Genomic DNA, 18,897 nt, shown 5'->3' with positions numbered 1-18,897 from the left:
TTTAAATATTATAACAACACTAATAGTCTGTAAATTTTCTCCGGAACTTTCAAAATCTCTAAAATATTGTCCAAACAAATTTTGTGTAACCGAAAATGGAGCATTACATAAATAATTTTATGGAATAATGTGGTATTTTTCTTGTAGTTTAATAATTAATTATGTATTTCTATTTATAATTTTATATATTAGTGGAAGATTTTATTAATTAATATTATCTTAATATTTTTATATATGTACTAGTTATTTATAAAAGTTTAGTGAATTTATATTCATTGTAAAAAATATAAAGACTATTATGTAAAATACAAATAATTTTGAAGTCGATTGAAGTTTTGTTTTTAGAGAATATCACTTTAAAACTTCAAATTTAGAGTTTGAAAACTGTAAAATAGATAGTTTTTTTGAAGATGCTCTTAGAAAAAACATAACAGTATTATTGATTTATTATGATAACTCTAGTATGAGGCCTCATCAGTATAAACAACAATGGGGCTTCTCACGTTATGAGTGCCATCAAACCAGATTAGACTTGCGGAGGAAGGCAGTTCTGGGTCAACATTGCTGCCTGAAACAGTCACTGTGAAAGACTGCTTCTCATTCACAAACTTCATAGATAGAACACTAGGGGAGACCTTAACGCTGAGAGTAGAACCGCGACCTGCAAGTACCTTGCATTTGTATGTAGAGTTGGGGGCACCGACGTTAGTGACGGTTCTGTTGAAAGTGACGGTGAAAGAGCTATCTGATCTCGATAATTTAGCTGACATGGAAGGATAGTTAAGGTTCCTCTGTAAGATATTTTCAGTGCAAGTGACGGCTTCGCCTGCGATGATTTTCAGGGTAGTCACATTGAAGTTCATGCCGCAGAGAAAGGCAATGTAGTCTGCTTTGTCCAGTTCATATACGAGTCCGGGGTTAAGAGCTGCTATTGGGTCGACATGTCCAGCTCCATAGGAAAACTCGGCCGATGCCACGCCAGTTCCAGTAGCATTCATAGGCCAAGCTGCAAATATTAACTAAATGACCGAAAAACAAGAGCAAGGTTACTTGTGGAACAAGAAGGCATTATTATTATTTTTACCGGTTGTCATGATGGCCGATTTAATCATGGAAGGAGTCCATTCAGGATAAAATGTCTTGACGTATGCAGCCACGCCGGCAGCATGCGGACAAGCCATCGAGGTTCCAGCAAGTACAGCGTAGTTTACACGTCTGGTGTCATTCTCTTGTTTGTAGGGTGGTACAGGTGAAGCCACATGTGAATAGGCCGCGAGGATCTCCACTCCTGGTGCTGTTATATCCGGCTGCAGCCATAGTCGCGGGTCAGAAGCCAATAGAGGAATAATAGCTGCAACCATAGTCGCGGGTCAGAAGCCAATAGAGGAATAATAGCAGGAGACTGCCAGGAGTAGGATTATATGTTTGGTTTGTACCTTAAGAATATCAGAAGCAATTCTGTTTGGTCCGCGGCCAGAGAAGGAAACAACTTTTGGAGCTGTCTGATTAAAGATTGTCTTAGTTTTCAGAACAGCCGCTTCTGGGGATCTGAGAACAGAAAAAAATCAGGTAAAGATGTAGGAGTATATATAGTTTATACTCATGTTTTGAGGTATCAGACTTATGCACACAAATAAAAAAAAACTTTTAATTTGTATTTTCTAAATAAAAAAATTATTAACTATACATCTAACTATATTTTAATTGATGGAAAAATAAACTGCAGAATATAAAAGATCACATATATCATCAAAAGTTAATAAATTTTGAATTAAAATTTGTAAACGTCATCTAATTTGAAACCAAAAAATTCTAAAACATCATCTATTAAAAAGGGAGAGTATAACGAATGAATGTCGTTGCTTACCTTGTGGAATTAATGTAAGAGACGAGTAAGTCAAAGTCCTCTGGTAATAAAGCAGAGAAGGATATAGCGTGGATGGATGCATAGTCTGAAGGGTTAATAATAATGGATGCAACAGCTCCCATTGAGTGAGCTATTGATAGACCATCAGAACTAGCACATACCAAGATCTTCCCCTTTACCAGGGATTCATCTAGACACCTTGCCAAGCATTTCCTGAAGTAGTTAAATATATTAATGGATGTTAACCATAAAATGGTGTTTCTTGGGCAGAAAGTTACTTGGCAGAATCCGTGTCGCAGGCAGGCGAAGCCGCAGATTTCCCGTACACCAGGGGGTACTTCTTTCCTTTCAGATCAAAAGCATTCACTGATTTGCCCTATTAAGAATAATGGAACGGAAGAGTCCTTGGTAACAATAAAGCAAAAGAAAAAATAATACTCTATCTGTTTCATAAATAAAATATTGTTTTTGAGTTTTAAACTTATTTCAGAAAAAAATATCGTTTTACATTTTCAATACAAAATTTTAAACATGATTCTATTTTAAACCTCACTATTTTAAAGTATTAAATGAAAAAAAAAAACTGTTATTAATATATTATGGTAAAAGGGAAATTTCATAGTTTTTCCTAATTTATATAGAAAAAAATTAAATGACTTAAACAAATGGAGTAACAGAGGCAGTAGTATAAATAATTAAATATTAAACGAGGGTGGTAATACTTGATTATTTACCTCAATTGTCTTGCCGTTTCCAAGAACAACTTTGTTGACAAACCCACGGTTCGTGTTGCTTGCTGCAACGGTGAAAATCCAAGGTGCTACGCTCGAGACAGAGGCCGGAGTCGGTCCACTGTTATCAGCCGAGTTCACAGTGAGGACTCCCTTGGCCATAGCGTGGAAAGCTCCGATTGAATTCGGTTCCTGTTCGAAGGATGTGATATATCCGTCGAGAGATAGAATGATGAGGTCAACACCGTCGGCGATCGCATCATCAAACGCAGACAGTATAGCTTCTGACGTACAACCTTTTCTGAGGCAGACTTTGTAAACTGCGATTCTGGAGGCTGGAACGGCACCTCTCACCGTTCCGTTGCCGATTCCAAAGAAGCTTATGTCCGCAACAGCGTTTCCAGCCGCGATGGACGCTGTATGTGTACCGTGTCCAAAAATGTCCCTTACACCTTCGCCTGTGTAGTCTCTTGCCCCTATCAACTTGCTAAAAAGAAAGTAATAAACTGATCGATGTCTGGCCAAACCTATACTAATATTTGAACTGGTCAATCCAATCTACCCTCGACCACACCTTTTTTTTTTTTGCCTCAACAACACTTATATTAACACTCCAATATAATCTTCTACAAAAGAAGTTAAGAGAATTACTTGTTGCATGTGAAATTTGCTCCACCAGAACAAACACCTTTCCATTTCTTCGGAGGAGGACCAAAGCCTTTATCAGAAAAGCTCTCGGATTCCGGCCAAACCCCAGTATCGATGACTCCTATAATAGTATTACTCTCTACGCCCAAGTTTCGTTTTGTATCCTTTCCATCCTTTAACCCCATGAAGTTCCAAGACCCTGTTGTTTGGATTTTGTACATCTTGCTCGGGAACACAGACACAACTCCATCCAGTTCTAGCCACACATAACCCTAGGGTTTTAGTTATCTAGCGTTTTATAATAAAAAAATCAACATAAGCGAAGATCACTCACTGGCTACCTTTTCCATTTCTGACTCAGTAAGTCTAGCCGCAAACCCATTGAAACTCCTTTTGTAACTTCTCACCAAACGACCTTCGATTGAACTAGGTTATATACATATTATATATCACTTGGTAGAAATATTTAAATTGATTATAACTAATCATGACTTTATAAATAATTAATAAAATCACACCTTTCTCCAGTGACTTCTTGAAGAATACTCATGTGATGCGACATTGGTGTGTATTCCAGTCGAGATGGAAGTGAGCCCATGTACACAACATACACCTTCATGGATTATCAACATTTTTTCTTTATCATCATGTATATAAAATGGAGAAATGACACAGTATGTAATTGATAATTAATACATATATATATATATATATTAATATACTTGTTTATCTTCATCTGTGACTGCTGAGACTGAACTGATCATGAACCAGACAAGGACACATGACAGGAGATAAAAGGGGGCAGACCTTTTCACCATTTTTCTCATAAAAAGAATTCAAAGGTTTCTGTAGTTTTGCAATTTCTACGGAGATCAACTTGATAGGATGAATAAATAGTACAATCATGCCTAAACCCTGTCAATTAAAAAATCTTAATTTAATTCGTAAATATGTTCCCCTTTCTTGTATTACCATAACTTTCATGATTCTGTATCAAACGATACACTGTATGTTGACCAAAACATTTTTTTGGTAACATTGTATTTACATTTTTAGGTAACATATCTAAGGTTTAATTTGTCACTTATCTGAAGTCAAATTCTCTACATTATAAAAAATTCTTGCTGAAAAAAACTTCATAGTCTCCTTTGAATGCTGACTAGCGTGTGTTATAGTTTCTGTTATGATAATTTTGCAATTAAATTTACATAATCAGAAAATATAATTAGTTTTATATGGTGACCAAAAATAGTGACTTTTTTCTTCATTTCTTAAGATTTACGTTATTTATAAATAATATTATATATATATATGGATCTTTTTTTTCTCTGTATTTAAGAAATTATATAGTATAAATATTATTAAATTTGAAAGAAATCATATAAATAACAGAAAAAAAGATCTTATTATTTTGTTCATTTTTTATTTTTTTTATTACAGCACTATCAATACTATTAAAAGTGAAGGAGTCCTAAAAAATCTACTTATACAAGGTTGTTGCACCTATTTATTTTTTAGTCCAACCTATTGTATACAACTAAATATTATTAACTATCCCCTATTATATAGCAACCAAATAATATCTTCTAACATTAAAAGAAATCTCACCCACTTTAATAAGATCATGACTACATATATATGGAATGTTTCAAATGGTAATTTTACTTAAATCAACTTCCTTCAATTTAACATATATACATTTGATATAAACGGCACCGAAATTTCAATACGTAGGGGGTTATTGTCATATATACCATCCTCCTCCATTAGATCAAAATTTTCTTACGAGATCAACTTCTGAAATATAAATGAGACATGTCCTATATATTAATAACATTACCTACGACCCATCTATGAGAAGAAACATTTATATATATATATATATGTATATATATATATATATATAGATTTATGAATAAGCAAATGGAATTTTATACAAATAATTCAAAATCAAAAGCATGACCTTTTTCATCATCAGCCCCTAATTCCACAAACATCTTTTAACAAAAACCAGAAATGAGCTATTCTATAACCAAAATAAAAAACCCTGAAATGAACTATTATAGTTCATATCTAATATATAATATTAAATTCATTATCTTTAAAAACATTATAGTAGTTTTATACACATAAGTAGATTTTGTATAATACATATTTTTATTTTACAAACATATATAATTAACATAAAATCTATACACGTAATTAGATTACAATTATTTTGAAACACACAATTCTACAATGTACTGATATTTATATCTTATTCTAATTAAATTTTAACAAGAAAAAAATTAACAAACATTTAGAAGAACATTTTAGAACATTTTCAGAATCAACAAACGTGCACGCCTAAACAAATTAGTGAACAAAAAAATTAAACCGGTCACCAGACATACATATGCCTAAACAAATTATTGAACAAACGACGGGTTAATAAACTATCAACAACAAAAAGTATCCCGCGCTTTTAAAGCGCGGGTCAAAATCTAGTTGTTCTTTAATAGTCGAGTATTAGAACAAAACAAGAATTAAATATATGAAAAGCATGACCGGGTCATAACGCCCCTAAAACAATGATGGTCAAGACATCGTGGAGAAGAAGGATATAATGGAGTCCTCCGAATATGCTCTGATGTTCAGAGAAAAGATATAACAAACGATTGAACAGTTTATACCAAATACCTGAAAGGTGACTGAAACAATGGAGGGTGCAAATCAAACATATCGAACATATAAAAAGGAAATATGGTTAGTATGAGAAGGATAGAACAAATGAGAGAATGCGCAACAAACAAATGGGGCATGGCATTAATATCAATAGTGATTGTGTTTGGACCGCGTGAAGAGAAAGAAGCAACTTTAGCTTTCTCATTAAAGATTTCCTCAGTTTTTTTAAAAACAGTGCGTTGCGCGGACCTGAAAAAGAAACACACATAGAGATTAATATAAACATGAAGCAACAGTGAAGACTAATACAATACTTCTCCTCTCTCCTGGCTTGCCTCCTAAAACGAAATATTTCCCTCTTTTGAACCATGTCGAGGTCAAGCTAATTGTCAACAAATCTTAGTCTTATTTTCAATAGATTTTAGCTACCAACTGAGAAAAGAAAATGTTGTTCATGCAAATCATTACCACTTGATATCAATACGAAGAATCAATGCAGCTATATGTTCATCATATACAGAAACAAATCAACAATAGACAGCCAATGAGAAAAACATCATCTTCCTCTTTATTCGTTTGTGGAAGATATGAAATTATACATTGTGTTTGACTCGAAGTTGATATGAAACATTGTGAGAGAATCTCCACGAGTACACTCCCTTCTCTGAAAAGCATTGTATACACCCAGAGCCTCTCTCACCTTCTGCTTTATCTCATCATCTTCCTCTGTTCTCTTTGTGTATTCACCACAATGGTCCATAGTTTATTGTCTCATCTAATCCAAGACTGAAATATTTTTGTTTTGCTTGGAATGTAGAGAAATTAGTTCTAATCATACGTGTTACGTACGTTTTGAACATCATACTTGGGTAGTACACATTCTCTGATATTAATACTTCAATGGGCAATAACAACCATAGATTAAATGTGATTAAACCCTTCTCTTGTCTGTAAATAAGTAATTGGGAACCTCATCCAAATGCACAAAGAAAACTAGTAAGTGGAACTTTCCCAAGAAATGGGAAAAGAAAGAGAGTTAAAAAAAAAGAGAAACTCTATTATATAGACACACATTAGAACAAATCCATCTCTATACAAGAGTTTCTCTATTTTAAAGAAATATATAGAGATGAATATGTAGTTGGGTTGGAGTGTTTAAATATTGAAAAAACCCTCCAAGTATGCAATATACAGATAAAGATGTACCAGAACCGGTTCATGCCTTTTATTTTCATCTTTCACCTCACATGGTAATAGTAAGGAGAAGAGACAAGCGCTTGATCCGGAACCACCAGTGGTAACTTCTCAATGTAGACAAACAACCGCCTCTGATTCTCTCTCACGATTGCACAGGGATTCACAGTATCGTTTTTGTCCAAGAACATCCAGAGATCACCTGAGTCCATTCTTTTAAGGCTGTCTCTACAGGAAGGACATGACTTTGACCTCCCTCGCCTAAGAATAAACATCACCCTTTTCAAAAAAGAGGTCATACATTCAATGGTTTGAAAAACACTTTTTAGTAACTGACTTAGCAATCGCGATAACACTTGATGCACAAAAAATGAGTACAGTTTGGAAGCACAACCATGTTATTCATCTCCATACAGATTCCACATTCTTCTTCCAGCTCGACCTCACTCTTCGAGAACACACACTTTTGGCTTTCATCCTTCATTTTTTATCGCATACTGCATACCTCTTTTTGTTTACGGTTTTCAAGGTCTGTGATTCCATCCACCCCAACTTTGAGGGGGACTGTCAAACCAAACCCTCTAGCTGCAACCAAGGCTTCACCAAATGCTACTACTGGATCTCAACAATACCGAATGGGCCAGAACTCGAGCAACCCCATTACGAATGCGCGCCAAAGCATAACTCTCCAACGGTATTCTACACTAAAGCAGAAAGACAAAACAGAGGAACGTTGGAGAAAGGTGCAAAGAAGAAGTTGTCTATGAAAAGTAAAATCAGCTATGTCTCTATCCACAATCGATCCAAACCTCTACAGGTAGCAGTGTAGCCAAAGATAGCACCGCATGTCCTAGGTCAAATGAGATCTATGCATAGAGCTAGGCCTGGGCATTTAAACATGGACCCAAAAATCCGAACCGGAACCGATCCGAAAATACCCGGTCCGAAACAAAACCAAAAATTTACAAGCACCTTGTGGGTCTAAATTTCTTATACCCGAAAGAACCAGAACCGAAAGGAACCGACCCGAATAGATCCGGACCCGAAAAGAACCGATCCGAATAGACCCGAGCCGATAAGAACCGATCTGTACACGACTTAAAAAACATGTATATCCAAAACTATGATTTTTTGTGTTCTATTTTATATATATTATTTGATGATTTAGTTGAAATATCTTTTGTTAACAATATTTGTTATTATTTTGTAATATTTTTTAAGTAATATGACGCTTTAAAATGTAAAATTTTGAGCTTAAATTTTTTTTTTTAATTATTAATAGTTACATTAAGTTATTTTGTATAATTTTAGATATATCGACTAAATTTGATGGAGTTGGATGTGTCATGTCCTTTTCAGAACCTAAATACCCGAACCCGAACCGGACCCCATATGGATCCAAAAACAATTGCGGATATTTTATGGGTATTTAATTATAGACCCTAACAGACCCGGAACCGAGAAGAACCGACCCGAATCCGAACCAAAAATTTCTAAGTGCCTATTGAGTCTAAATGTTTAGGACCCGAAGGACACAGACCCAAAAGGAACCTGTCCGAACCCAATCCGAAGACCCGAACGCCCATGCCTACATAGAGCTTTAAACTGGGCTCGCTCACGTTCTTTAGCCCGTATCCATTTGTCCATTTATTGTTTGTAGACAGAGAGAGATCATGTCCATTATGGATCATGTCCCTTAAAGACCATGTCCATTAACGACCAAACCCACTAACACCCATGTTTACCTGGGTCGCCATGGGGTCCATAATGAACCATATAAAAAAAATTTAAATTTCAAATTTATAAGCCTACAAATACAAGTTTATAAGACTAAAATTCATCCATAAATCTATAAGTACAACAATACATAAGTTCAAAAGACCACATAAATAGCATAACTTCATACATAATTTCATAACTCATAAGATTTTGCGGGAAATCTTGTTTTGTGGTTTCATGGAAAATAAGATTTTGCGGGAAATTTTGTTTTTACGGTTTTGGCAGAAATTTTTATTGTAGTTTTGGCGAAAAAAATCCATTTTTTTTTTGTATTTGCAAAAAAACTCAGTTTTTGTGTTTTTGCGAAAAAAACTCGGGTTTGGCCAAAACGTTGATTTTGTGATTTTGGCATAAAATTTTGATTTTACAATTTTGGCAGAAAACTCGATATTAAGATTTTAGCGGAAAAATTCGATTTTCTGATTTTAACAGGAAAAATCGATTTTGCGATTTTGACAGGAAGACTCGATTTTGTGGTTGTGGCGGAAAAACTCGATATAAAGATTTTAGCAAAAAAACTTGATTTTCTGATTTTGACGGGGAAACTAGATTTTACTTTTTTGGCGGAAAAACTCGATTTTTTATTTGGCGGAAAAACTCAATTTTGCGGTTTTGGCGGAAAAACTGAACATCCAGCAATCACTATTCTAAACAATGTTGTTTCCAAGTTTATGCTTCCTATTTCTAATAAAAATTCAAATTTCCATTGCAAAGATTGTCTAGTCTCAAAAAGCCACAAAACTCCATTCTCTCAAACATCTCTCACCTCCTCTCATCTTCTTGAGCTTGTTTTTTCCGACGTATGGACGTCACCAATGTACTCTGTTGACGGGTATAAATACTACGTCATATTTGTTGATCACTTCACTCATTATGTTTGGTTCTACCCGCTCAGAAACAAGTCTGATGTCTGCCATATCTTCATACGGTGGAAGGCTGTGGTTGAAAACAAATTCAATCACAAGCTCAAGACTTTCTACTCAGACAATGGTGGTGAGTACTTAGCTCTGCGTGATGATCTAGCTCTCAGTGGATTCTCAATTGAGAGAACATACATGGGATCTCATTCCGCCAGACCCAAAGTATAATCTCATATTGGAACAGATAGATCTATCGCATAAAATGGAATCCAGATGGCTTGGTGCGTCAACTAAAATCAAGGTTGGTTGGAAAAGGGTATCACCAGCGACAAGGTCTAGACTACAAAGAAACATTTAGTCCAGTTCTCAAGCACACCACTGTTCGCATAGTGCGTGACATTGCAGTCTCTCGCGGGTGGCCACTTCGTCAACTTAACGTAAACAATGCATTCCTCCAAGGCAACGATGTATACATGGTTCAACCGGCTGGATTTGTTGACAAGGACCGTCCCCACTATGTCTGCAAGCTTCGCAAAGCTTTATACGGCCTCAAACAAGCCCCACGTGTGTGGTATGAAGAGCTTGGCAACTTCCTCATTGCCTCTGGTTTCAAGAACTCACTCTCAGATGCTGCTCTATTCATCATGTGCTCCTCGGGTATCCTTCTGTAGGTTCTAGTCTATGTAGATGGCATTGTTGTCACAGCCAATGATCCCAAGCGTGTTCAACAGTTCATCGAGCTCCTGAGCAATCGCTTCTCTCTCAAATACCTCGGTGACCTGAACTACTTCTTGGGAAACGAAGCAACACGCTCCAAGTCAGGCCTCCTTCTCACCCAAACAAAATATATAAATGATCTTCTAGAGCGTACACAGATGAAAGATGCAAAACTTGTGGCCAGCCTGATGGAAACGAATGAGCATCTCACTCTACTCTCTGGCACAAGTCTAACTGATGGAACGATCTACAGAACAACAGTTGGAGCACTGCAGTATCTTCAGTTCACACGCACAGACATAGCCTTTGCAGTCAACAAACTCTCTCAATTCATGCATCGTCCCACTGACATCCACTGGCAAGCTGTCAAGCGGCTACTACGTTATCTCTCAGGCACAATAGACAGAGGCATCTTCTTTCACACCAACAACACACCTAATCTCCATGCCTTCTCTGATGCAGACTGGGCTGGCAACAGAGATGACTACACCTCAACAACAGCCAACATAATCTATCTTGGTTCCGATCCAGTCTTGTGGACGTCACAGAAACAGAAGACAGTCGCAAGATCCTCCACTGAAGCAGAGTACAGAGCGGTTGCAGACACAGCCTCTGAACTAATTTGGATCCATGCGCTACTCAAAGAACTTGGTATCTCCTCCAAGTCTCAACCTGTCATCTATTGCGACAACGTCGGAGCTACATACCTCTGCGCAAACCCCATCTTTCACTCAAGAATGAAACATGTAGCTCTCAGCTACCACTTCACCAGACAATTTGTTCAGTTAGGTTTCCTTTGAGTCTCCCATGTCTCCTCGTAAGACCAACTAGCAGATGCTCTCACAAAGCCAGTATCTCGGTCTCTGCTACATGGTCACATGAACAAGATTGGCCTCTCGCAACTACCGGTCGTCTATCTTGCAGGGGCGTATAGGAGTTAATATGATTATATTGTAAATATATTCTTTCCTTATAAGTCTGATATGAGTACCGTAGACTCTGTATATATTGAGATGTAAAGCCTTCTACCATAACATAAAATTCATTCACACATTCTAGCTCTATAATTAGCTCAAGAACAGGATGGAATGAGTTAGCAAATTGGCTTCTTTTTAAATTGTTAATTAGAGAAGTCAGATTGACTTGATTCTCAAAGGTCTGTTAAAATGATTGATTTCTTTAATAAATATTATTGTTCTGAGCATACTTAATATTTGAAGACGTAATTACTTTTCAGGCACCATGTATTAGTAATATAGACGAATCACTATTTATGGAGAAACAGAGGGAGATGGGACAGACGTGATATATAGAAAAGTTCAGGCGGAGACATGGCGAAGAAGAAAGAGGTGAGAATCAGTTGTAACATCACAGAGCAACGGGAAAGCACAATAATCAGTTAGTCAAAGTTAAATGTACGGGTTCTTAGTTTTGATATGATTGTTTCATAAGTTTCATTAATTTGTTCATGATTTTTAAACAATCATCATATAATGATATTAACTTTTTTAAATTTGTCGCATGATATTGGACGTGGAGAGAACCAAGTACCAAAAATCAAGCTGTTTCGTTTGGACAACAACATTGACGGGATACCAAACTTATAATACGGTTAGTAATTATTGATCTATTGTGTCAAGAATGTAATGTGAAAAGAAAGTACGATAGTCTAGAATAAGTTATTAGATTGAAGAACCCTACCTTAAGTTTAGATGTTTGTTTTTACTTGTCTGAATGATCCATAACGGTGTTGATGATAATGATAGTCTTATATAAGAGCATATATAATTTGATATTGTAAATGACCAAAGAGAACTCTCACATTTTTCCAAATGAAAAGAACTACAATCTTATTGAAATGAATGTTTGAAAAATAAAACAAATGTTGTTTGCATAAACAAAAATAAACTTTCTGAACTAGCAAGAATTCTTCCAAACGCAATTTGAATGAATGACGCAAATCTGCATATAGAGCAAACAGCAAATTCATTTTAATTCTTTATTAGATATATATACAATACAAACACAATTTTTTTTAAAGAATACATCCAAACATAAACGTATAAGAGCATCTTCAACCCCACTGCAAAATTTACTGCAGTGAATTATGCAGTTGTGAACAAACAAAAAATGCATTACTCCATATATCTGCAGTAATGCTTTTTTTGTTTGTTCACAAATGCATAACTAACAAAAATACATACCTTATGACCTATGTGGCTGTTAAAAGTTGTCGAAAACTTCTTTGAAAACTATATTCATAGTTTTTTCTGAGGTTTGCCATCTTCTGTCTAAAATTAGAATTTCAATCATTTTTTAGAAGTGGCTCTAGAAACAGCCGCATATAGCTCACGTTGAACACAGTATATGTGAGATTTTGTTTTGCAAGAAGCACGGATTGTGTTACCCTACAAAAAAAACATGGTAAAATTATATAATGGTTAAAGAAGTGAACTGTTATAATGCAACAAACGTTTATAAAGTTTGATTTACCCATTCGTCTGTCAAAACCATTTCAACGGTATCTCCAAACGATGTATGTTCTGCCTCCACGAATATAAGCACTTAACTTGAACTTGCCAGTTATTCTTATAAGACCTGAGTTTTGTGAGAGGAGTAAAAGTAGTGATAGTAGACATTTTAGGAGGAGATATATATAGCTACTTAGGAAATACTAGGGTAAATGCCATATAATGACGAAAGATTAAGTTAGTTATGATCTTCTAGTATTAAAAATCGAATATACTCTTCGAATATATTTCCAAATTCATTCATTTATTAAAAACTTATCGTAATATACTAGGGGTGTTCAATCCGGATATCGGTTCGGTTTTTTTGGTTTTTCGGTATTTCGGTTAGTAAAATATAACTACCATTCTAAATCCATATTTACTTCGGTTCGGTTCGGTTTATATACCGTCGGTTTTCGGTTTATTCGGTTTTATACCAAAAAATAAAATTCTTTATTTTGGGATCATATTATATGAATTTTAGAGTCTTGTTGTCAACACATTCATTTATTAAAAAATATTATAAGTTTAAATAAAAGAACAAAAATAAAAAATGTTTCTATCATCTAATAAAATAATCAAATCTATAATTAAAATCAAAGCTCAAAATTTTGATAATAAAAATAAAAAAACAAAAAATAAAACAGAAGCACGAAGCACAAAAAATAAGAAAATTGTGAAGAATTTCCACTAATTGTTATCATCAAATTTATAATCTTTATTTCAATTTAGTCAATGCTAAATTAAAGCAAAAAGATCAAAAGAAGACTAAGAAAATAAGAAGCGTGTTTGCGATGAATTGTTATTTAATTATAGTTCAAGTGTTTTACAAATCAGGACTGTTTTATTACTGTAAAAAATATAGTAATAGTTATTAGCAAAAAAATTAACTTATGATTTTCATACGTTGTTATAAAATATATACATATTTACATGTTTCTATTTTTTGATCGGTTTTATTCGGTTTATTCGGTTTTATCGGTTATATACCGAACCATATCCAAATCCTACGGTTTTTTAAAAATCATATCCATTCGGTTTGTATGGTATATACCAAATTCAAACCATATTATCTATTTCGGTTCGGTTCGGTTCGGTACGGTTCGGTTTTGCCATATTGAACAGCCCTATAATATACTAAAATTATTAAAAAGGTATGTAGGAATGTATCTATTGACTATTCTGATTCTGTAGACCAAGAGGAACCAAAGTTTATACAACAACATGTAGGAAAGTAGAGAATTGTATTTAGATGGTTTTCTAATGTTATGGTTTATTAATGGTTTAGTTATTAAATGGTTTATGAACGATATGCAGGAAAATATGCAGGAAAGTAGAGATTGTATTGAGATGGTTGTTTAGTAATGGTTTAGTAATTAAACAGTTTATAAAACTATGAGAAACGACTGCGTTTAATGCAGTGGCATCGAATGGTAAACTTTGAGGAAAACAAAGGACTATTCTTTTTTTGTACTCGTTTTAATAGTTTAGATATCTAATTCCAAGTGCATAGTAAAATGTGCAATAAGAATACATGATCGAATCCACAGAGATCAAAGATTACACGCAAAGTTTTAAGATGAACGTGCGGGTATATTTTTCATTTCATAAATGTATAACTTTGATATTATTATAAAATTTAATAATATATGATTTATATTTTATCGTTATATAGTGTGTAACTATAATCTTATTGATTATGTTTTTTATTAGACGATATGTTTTATTCATTTTATTTTGTTATTAATTGTTATTGTACATACTACATTTTTAAAATTTATTTAGTTGTTATTGTACATACTACATTTTTAAAATTTATTTAGTTATACAATAGAAAGATATTTGTTTAGGATACTTACATGTTGTGTTTAAAAAATAACTTAACATCTATAATATTAATATTGTGGGATTTTATAAGTAAACACATTGTTCTGTTTAAATAATATATCCTTATTATGTTAGTAAATTTATTGATGTATGATATTTTTTGATGTAATGATATTAATTTTTCTATTTTTTGTTATTAAATAAAAATTTCAAAATAATATATTACTTTTGTTTTTTTACAATAAAATTTGTTTTTGGTGTTGCATTTCAAAAAATAATATTTTAACATTTATGGTTTATCTTTAGCAACAACATGATTTTTAATAATTAAAATAAACAATAAATTGTAATTAAAATTATTTCTCACTAATATATTTAATGAATTATTAAAATTTCAAATTTTTCTAATAGCATATTTTGTAAATAAGATATAAGCAGTGAATGATAAATGATTATTTAAATAAAAGCATTTTAATAATAAAATAGGTTAATTTACTAATTTAATAGAATTTTGTCATATTTAATTCATATAGTATTTTTATTGGAATATAATATAAACTATAATTATAAAATTTATATAAAAATACTATATGATTTTTTATAATATATGTTTAGTGAATATTAATTTATAATATATTTTATTATTACTTAAGAAATTGGTATATTAGATTGGTATGTTAAGCAAATATTATGTAATAACTTATATTTGTAAGATTTTGTTAGATTGGTATGTTAAAAAAATATTATGCAATCCCCTATATATTATTTGAGAAACATTACAACTTCTTTTTGTAGCCACATGTCTTCACTAGGATGATTCTTAAAATTATTAGAGAAATTGGTTAGTCTATCTAATTATATAATAAGTTTTTTATTAAACTAACCATAACTTCATTATTAATGTCATTTATTATTTTCTTAAATAAAGATTACGGAATTGCCTAGTGGCTAAAGTATATATGACAATTAATGATTTTGAATAATAAAGATCTGATAAAAAATAGGGTATCTTCTATCAAATTTGTTTAATTTTAAACTATTAAAATAAATTAAAAAAAATCACAATAACCGTATTATAAAAATTTAGATTTTTCTGTATATGTTACATTTTGAATTTAAAAAAATTACTATAAATTACTAAAACTGTTAAAAGTCTCACATTCAAAATTTGCGATCCATGGTTTAAATTTTTTTTATACAAAATACAAATGATTACAAAATCATATAAGTAAAAGTCATATAAGTAAAAGTCTAATTTAATTAATCATTAAGATTTAATATATATATATCATTCTAAATTAAACTATAAACCATATTGAATAAATAAATATTTTAGTTTCAAAATTTACTTTCAATAATTTTTTTTGATAAAAGTTTTGAACTAACATTGATAATTTTTTAAATTATAAATTACTAAAATTATTAATTCCACAATGAAAATTTTGTTATCAGTAATTTAAAGCTTTTGCTATTAAAGATACACATGATCAAAAAAACATATGAGTATAAATCATCATTTAATAGACATTGATATTAAAAATATATTATGTATGTTAATATCATTTACATTTAATTTCATATCCTATCAAATTTAAAAAAAAATTGGATTAATAAAATTGATTTATACGTTCGCACCAATTTAATTATATATGTAATATTTACTGACTTTTAATTATTCAATATAAATTTATTATTTCATAATATGTAAGAACATATAATACATAAAATAATTTATATATATAATTTTTATTTCTACTTATAAATTAAGAAACCCTGAACTTCGGATTTGGATGGATTAATGATGACATAAGAGTTTTCGAAGAAGACGTATGAGTGTCTTCTTAATGTCTGACGAACTTTTAGATAATCCTTATTTTCAGTTTTTATTTTTGCTGAAATTTATACCTTCTATATATTCGATGTGATAAGGTATATACTCAAACTTTCTTCTTCTTTTTTTCTACGGCAAGATATATATTTAAACTTTATGGGTTTAATTGGTTGATTTCCTGTTTTATAGGAAATTTGGTATATTATTATATTTAAAATCACATTAGATACGTTTTAATTTAATTTATAAGCTTAGGTTGTTATCTTTTAATAATAAAAAGGGGGTGTCCGTATTTTGCGTATAATATTATTTTATTGTTCTTAAATATAATTTTTTGATGATGTGATTATGTGGTCAATATTTATTTGTGAAAGCATTATCTGATGTTTTATTGTGTTATGTAATAGTATAAAATAAATTAATATATTAAATGTTTTTATTTTTAATAATGTGTTGTTGCGTGTATAATATGATTTGCTAATGCTGAAGTGAGATTTTGATGTTAAACATATCGAAGATTTGTTTTTGTCAAAAATGGTTTAGAAGATAAAGTTAGGTTTCTTAAGTTAAAAACCCAAAAACATTTAAGTGAAAAGGCCTAGTTAAAATATTAATAATAAAGCCCATTACAAACTAAGTATGTAACAAAATAATGTAAAATCATGTTAAAAACTAAAGGATTTTGTATTTTATTTATTTGTCGGTGTGTCTTAGTTCTTCTTCCTCGATGTTTAATCAGGCCGAAATTTGTTTGGAAGATCCTTTTTCGGAAACCAGACCAAAAGAAAGATTTGTGTTTATCAAAACAGTTCACTCTGTTCTAGGGGGCAATCAATCTACTCGAATAAAGGTTTGGTTTTCAAAATTTGTGTTTAGACATTTTTTTTTTTTTTTTGAAAATTATGTTTAGGCATTTTCATATTTAACGATTAGGGATTCGTTCGCTGATAAAATCATTTATTTCTTTCTCATGTTGATATATTTCTCTTCTCTAATTCTAGATCAGCCATTTGCGGAGGATATTTAAATGGCTTCTTGGGAAAACTTAGTCTTTGTATTTGAGATTCGTAAACTATCAATCTCAACCTTTCAATTTTATGTTTACCAAATTATTATCTCACAATACAGTAAGACATATGAATCATTGTGTATCTTTTTAAACGTTGCAGGCCTTTTCAAGTATGTTATGAGAATCAACCTGCTCGAATACTTCTCCTAAAGAGGTTGAGATTCCCGTCAAACCTGGTTGGCTGCTTCTTCAGGTAACCGCAATTGATTAGGGATGAAAAATCTCAGTGAGAAGTTACATTGTGTACGAATATAATGTCATCTTCCTGTTTGTTTTCAGGGCTCAACTGGTATCCCTGCTGAAGTGTAAATAGCTTGCATGAGAGATGCCACGGACAAAAAAAAACAGTCTTGGTCCTAAACAGATTAATCCCCTGGTTAGTGAACTTCAGGATATTTACTGTCCTTTTTATGCCACGGACAAAAAAAAAGTCTTGGTCCTAAACAGGTTATTTGTATATGCTATTGTTGTTCAGTTTTACTTAGTGTTAGCGCTGTTAGTTACGTTGTTCTTACACTTGTGTTGGTGCGTGCAGTTATTTGGCAAAGCAGAGGGTCGGAGGCGGTGGAATTAGTAGGAAGGCAGCTGTTTGTTGTTGATTACGTGTAGGACGCTTTGTGAACGAAGACCAGTTGATACATATATAATTTTTGTATTTAGTTGTCTGCATCCCAATTCCCACCGAGGAACATATGATGGTGTGCTTGTGTCACCTTTTCTGGGGTTTTTGTTTTGTTTTGGTGGCTATTGGATTTTAGTTGGTTTCTTTGTTGCATTGTTTAACGTCGATGCCATGTAACTATCTGAACATGTTCTCATGCATGAAGCAAAAGCCATGCTTATTTTCACGAAATGCAAAGATCCATCAACGTTCCCCTTTATTTAAAAACCAAGTAACTCTTCTCCTGGTGGGAAATAGTTTGCAGATAATTAAAGACAACCAAAGTTGAAAGTAGGAAAAAACATACGAAAATGGTTATTTCATTGACACATAAGCTAAGTGGGAATGACAGTTTGATGGACTTGAAACAATCATTCACTGCCTCTTTTCTTCGTTTTCAAAGCTTGGCATTGCTTCATCAACTTCTTTGGCTCTCCTGGGCACATGAACCGTGTGGCTAACAGTTGCTGCTGGTAGTATAGATTGGTAATCCACGTCTGGAATTTTGTTGCTGCTGGCAGTCTGAAACACAGTTGTAC

General features: G+C 32.6%; 2 protein-coding genes and 1 long non-coding RNA gene across 3 annotated transcripts; 1 reads left to right on the top strand and 2 right to left on the bottom strand.

Moving 5' to 3' along the window:
* Positions 1-458: 458 nt before the first annotated feature.
* LOC106315049 (cucumisin-like) lies at positions 459-4,031 on the bottom strand. The gene is made up of 10 exons (XM_013752823.1): positions 3,969-4,031; positions 3,765-3,859; positions 3,581-3,672; positions 3,250-3,502; positions 2,602-3,085; positions 2,146-2,243; positions 1,868-2,080; positions 1,437-1,548; positions 1,085-1,307; positions 459-1,006 (listed from the first exon to the last, which is right to left on the bottom strand). The coding sequence occupies exons 1-10, from the start codon at positions 4,008-4,010 to the stop codon at positions 459-461; spliced, it is 2,160 nt and encodes a 719-aa protein (XP_013608277.1). The 5' UTR covers positions 4,011-4,031.
* Positions 4,032-7,148: 3,117 nt separating this feature from the next.
* On the bottom strand, positions 7,149-7,588 carry LOC106315048. Its single transcript, XM_013752822.1, has 2 exons — positions 7,470-7,588; positions 7,149-7,365 (listed from the first exon to the last, which is right to left on the bottom strand). Exons 1-2 carry the CDS (start codon positions 7,586-7,588, stop codon positions 7,149-7,151), a joined length of 336 nt encoding a protein of 111 aa, XP_013608276.1.
* Positions 7,589-17,322: 9,734 nt separating this feature from the next.
* LOC106316519 lies at positions 17,323-18,546 on the top strand. Its single transcript, XR_001264849.1, has 5 exons — positions 17,323-17,478; positions 17,630-17,695; positions 17,798-17,890; positions 17,977-18,073; positions 18,233-18,546. It is a non-coding gene; the product is annotated as an uncharacterized LOC106316519 (long non-coding RNA).
* Positions 18,547-18,897: the final 351 nt, after the last annotated feature.

This window comes from Brassica oleracea, chromosome C9, assembly GCF_000695525.1.
Source record: "Brassica oleracea var. oleracea cultivar TO1000 chromosome C9, BOL, whole genome shotgun sequence".
Classification (NCBI taxonomy): domain Eukaryota; kingdom Viridiplantae; phylum Streptophyta; class Magnoliopsida; order Brassicales; family Brassicaceae; genus Brassica; species Brassica oleracea.
The sequence above is the reverse complement of the archived record's forward strand: the minus strand, read 5'-3'. Positions and strand labels throughout refer to the sequence as shown.

Coding starts and splice junctions, on each gene's coding strand:
- LOC106315048 (XM_013752822.1), bottom strand. CDS start 7,588: ATGAAGGATGAAAGCCAAAAGTGTGTGTTCTCGAAGAGTGAGGTCGAG. Junction 7,366..7,469: donor CCAAACTGTACTCATTTTTT/GTGCATCAAGTG, acceptor GTTTATTCTTAG/GCGAGGGAGGTCAAAGTCAT.
- LOC106315049 (XM_013752823.1), bottom strand. CDS start 4,010: ATGATCAGTTCAGTCTCAGCAGTCACAGATGAAGATAAACAA. Junction 3,860..3,968: donor TCACAGATGAAGATAAACAA/GTATATTAATAT, acceptor TAATCCATGAAG/GTGTATGTTGTGTACATGGG. Junction 3,503..3,580: donor AGAAATGGAAAAGGTAGCCA/GTGAGTGATCTT, acceptor ATGTGTGGCTAG/AACTGGATGGAGTTGTGTCT.